At 45.0% G+C, this 2265-nt stretch overlaps 1 protein-coding gene across 1 annotated transcript in view; it reads left to right on the top strand.

Moving 5' to 3' along the window:
- The first annotated feature begins 1014 nt into the window (after positions 1 to 1014).
- LOC109965322 (lanC-like protein 3) overlaps positions 1015 to 2265 on the top strand; it is a 5350-nt gene continuing 4099 nt past the window's right edge. The window contains exon 1 of the mRNA XM_020609247.1: positions 1015 to 1943. Coding sequence (XP_020464903.1) covers positions 1410 to 1943 — 534 coding nt within the window. The 5' untranslated portion in view covers positions 1015 to 1409. The remainder of the gene's footprint in view (positions 1944 to 2265) is intronic.

The raw sequence follows: 2265 nt of genomic DNA, 5'->3' as shown, positions 1-2265 counted from the left end.
GGCTGTACACAGTGCTCTTACTTCTGCTTTCATCCTGTTGTGAATCAGTCAATCCCAGTGTGGCAGATAAACAAGCCCAAGCCGTAACAGAACCAGCTCTGACAGATGACATGGTGCACTTTGCTCTTGCATCTGTCCATCAAAGTCACGCTACCGGTTTCTTTTTGCACACTTTTATAAACCTCAGCCTGGCCTCTCTGGTTTGTTTTTGTTTTTTTATTTTCCTTAAGCAACTCCGAGGCAAGTGTGAACTTTTTTGTGCATAAAATAATAAATACTAGAACAACACCCAGCGGGAACAGTAGCCAGGAGACCAAATTTGAACTGTGGTACTTGGTCACTTTATGTTCAAAGGTGTTAAAATATACCTTATACATAATTTCTTGGTGTAAATCTACTGAAATTACAGCTAAGACTTTGCACTTTAGTGCAGTATCATTTATTTCAGCGCCAGAACAAAGCCTGAGGAGCAAAAAGAAATGTCTGGGCTGCACATTCCGCTACGATTCAGTCATGCAGTCTAAACTAAAAGTGTTCTGCCTAACTTTTAGCCCTCACAGCTTAGTAAGGTTTAGACCTACATCCAAATATTTCACCATAGTTGAAAGCTATACATTTTTGTGTATTTATGTAGCTGCAGGATTCCTTCAGCACCAAGGACAGCGGTGGGCTGAGCAGCAGGTCTCTGTCGCCGCCTGCTGCTCAGGACCATGAGCTGAAAGCCGAAGAGAGAAGAATGAGTTGACACTTTGTGCGTTTCCTGGATAAATTGGTCGTTGTTGTAGTAACAAAGTATGAAAAACATAAAAAAGAACCACAACAAAATTTAAAAAAACTGGAAAAACATTTGACACATTTGTAGAATACAATGCATTATCAAATATTAAACCAGTGGTTCCCAATCTTTCTGCCTAGTGATCATTTAAGATACCAATAAAGCTGTGTCTATTTGACACATTTGTAGAATACAATGCATTATCAAATATTAAACCAGTGGTTCCCAATCTTTCAGTGTCTTGCTCAAGGACACTTCGACATGTGAACTGCAGGCACCGAGATTTACGATGATATAGGCCAGACACTTTCAGTGTTTGAATGAACTTTAACTTCTGCAGTGCTTTCATACTGTGCATTTACTGCGCATTTTTCGTTCACCTGTTCTTACGCCCAGACACTACAACTTGGATCATGCAGGTTATTCTAAGCAGAGTGACTGCAGGTCACATTAGCCAATATGAGGCTGAACCATCACTGTTGACATCCAATCAGCTGAGGGCTGATGGGATTGGATGCGCAATCAAAGTGTTTTCCTCTGTCATCACTCTTGGATACCTTGACCAGAGAACACAGATCTGCATTAGAGGCGTGGGCCTGAACGTTGTGCTGTTTCTGGCGTCTTGTCGTCGGTGATGGAAAACACCCGCTGCTTTGCAAACCGCTTCACTGACTACAAAGGTGCGCTGCTCCCGGGTCAGAGCGCTGAGGCCATCGTGCCCGCCGTGATCGCCACCGTAGATAAAATCCTGAAAAAGGTTCCCATCGACACCAGCGACTGCGACGGAGGGCTGTACGATGGCCCGGCCGGGGTGGCTTACATGCTGTATCATGTCACCGAGTGCCCGCTGTTCTCCGAGCACCGGGACGTCTACCTGAAGACGGCCAAGCAGATCATCGACGTGTCGGTTAAATACGTGGATGCGGAGCCGGATGAAAACATGCGTGCAGCCTTTCTGCTCGGCGGAGCGGGCATCTACGCTGTGGCCGCTATGATATACAAGTCCATGGGCTTGGCCGACTTCGTTAAGCCGTTGACCAAATTTCGCAACCTGTGGGAGGTGTGTGCGCCCATCAATTTTCTGGAATGCGGCTCGGATGAGCTGTTTGTGGGGCGTGCTGGGTACCTGTGTGCCGCCCTGGTCCTCAAACAGAAGCTGGGCATAGAGGTGAGGTCCGAACATGAAGATAGATCACTTCAGTGCAAAATGAATAAAACCAACAGCTAAACTTCCCAATATTGGGCCAGAAGGTGTAGTCACTCCTAGACAGACTGGTCGTTCTTTAAACAGACCCAACCCTCATGTGCAAACAGAAGAAAAATGATTGATAAGTTAAGGATGCAACCGATATTTTACTGATAAAGAAGTCACCTTGGCCTCTGTGAGAAAATAGTTTAGCTGTAGTTATCTGACATTTTAAGTTACCTGCTTTACCCAAAATAGAAAAGGACCAATCAATCAACAGGTCTGACACATGGACCGATATTAG

This window comes from Monopterus albus, unplaced genomic scaffold, assembly GCF_001952655.1.
Source record: "Monopterus albus unplaced genomic scaffold, M_albus_1.0 scaffold99.1, whole genome shotgun sequence".
In the NCBI taxonomy this organism is placed as follows: Eukaryota; Metazoa; Chordata; class Actinopteri; order Synbranchiformes; family Synbranchidae; genus Monopterus; species Monopterus albus.
This window is presented reverse-complemented; position numbering and strand designations above follow the sequence as displayed.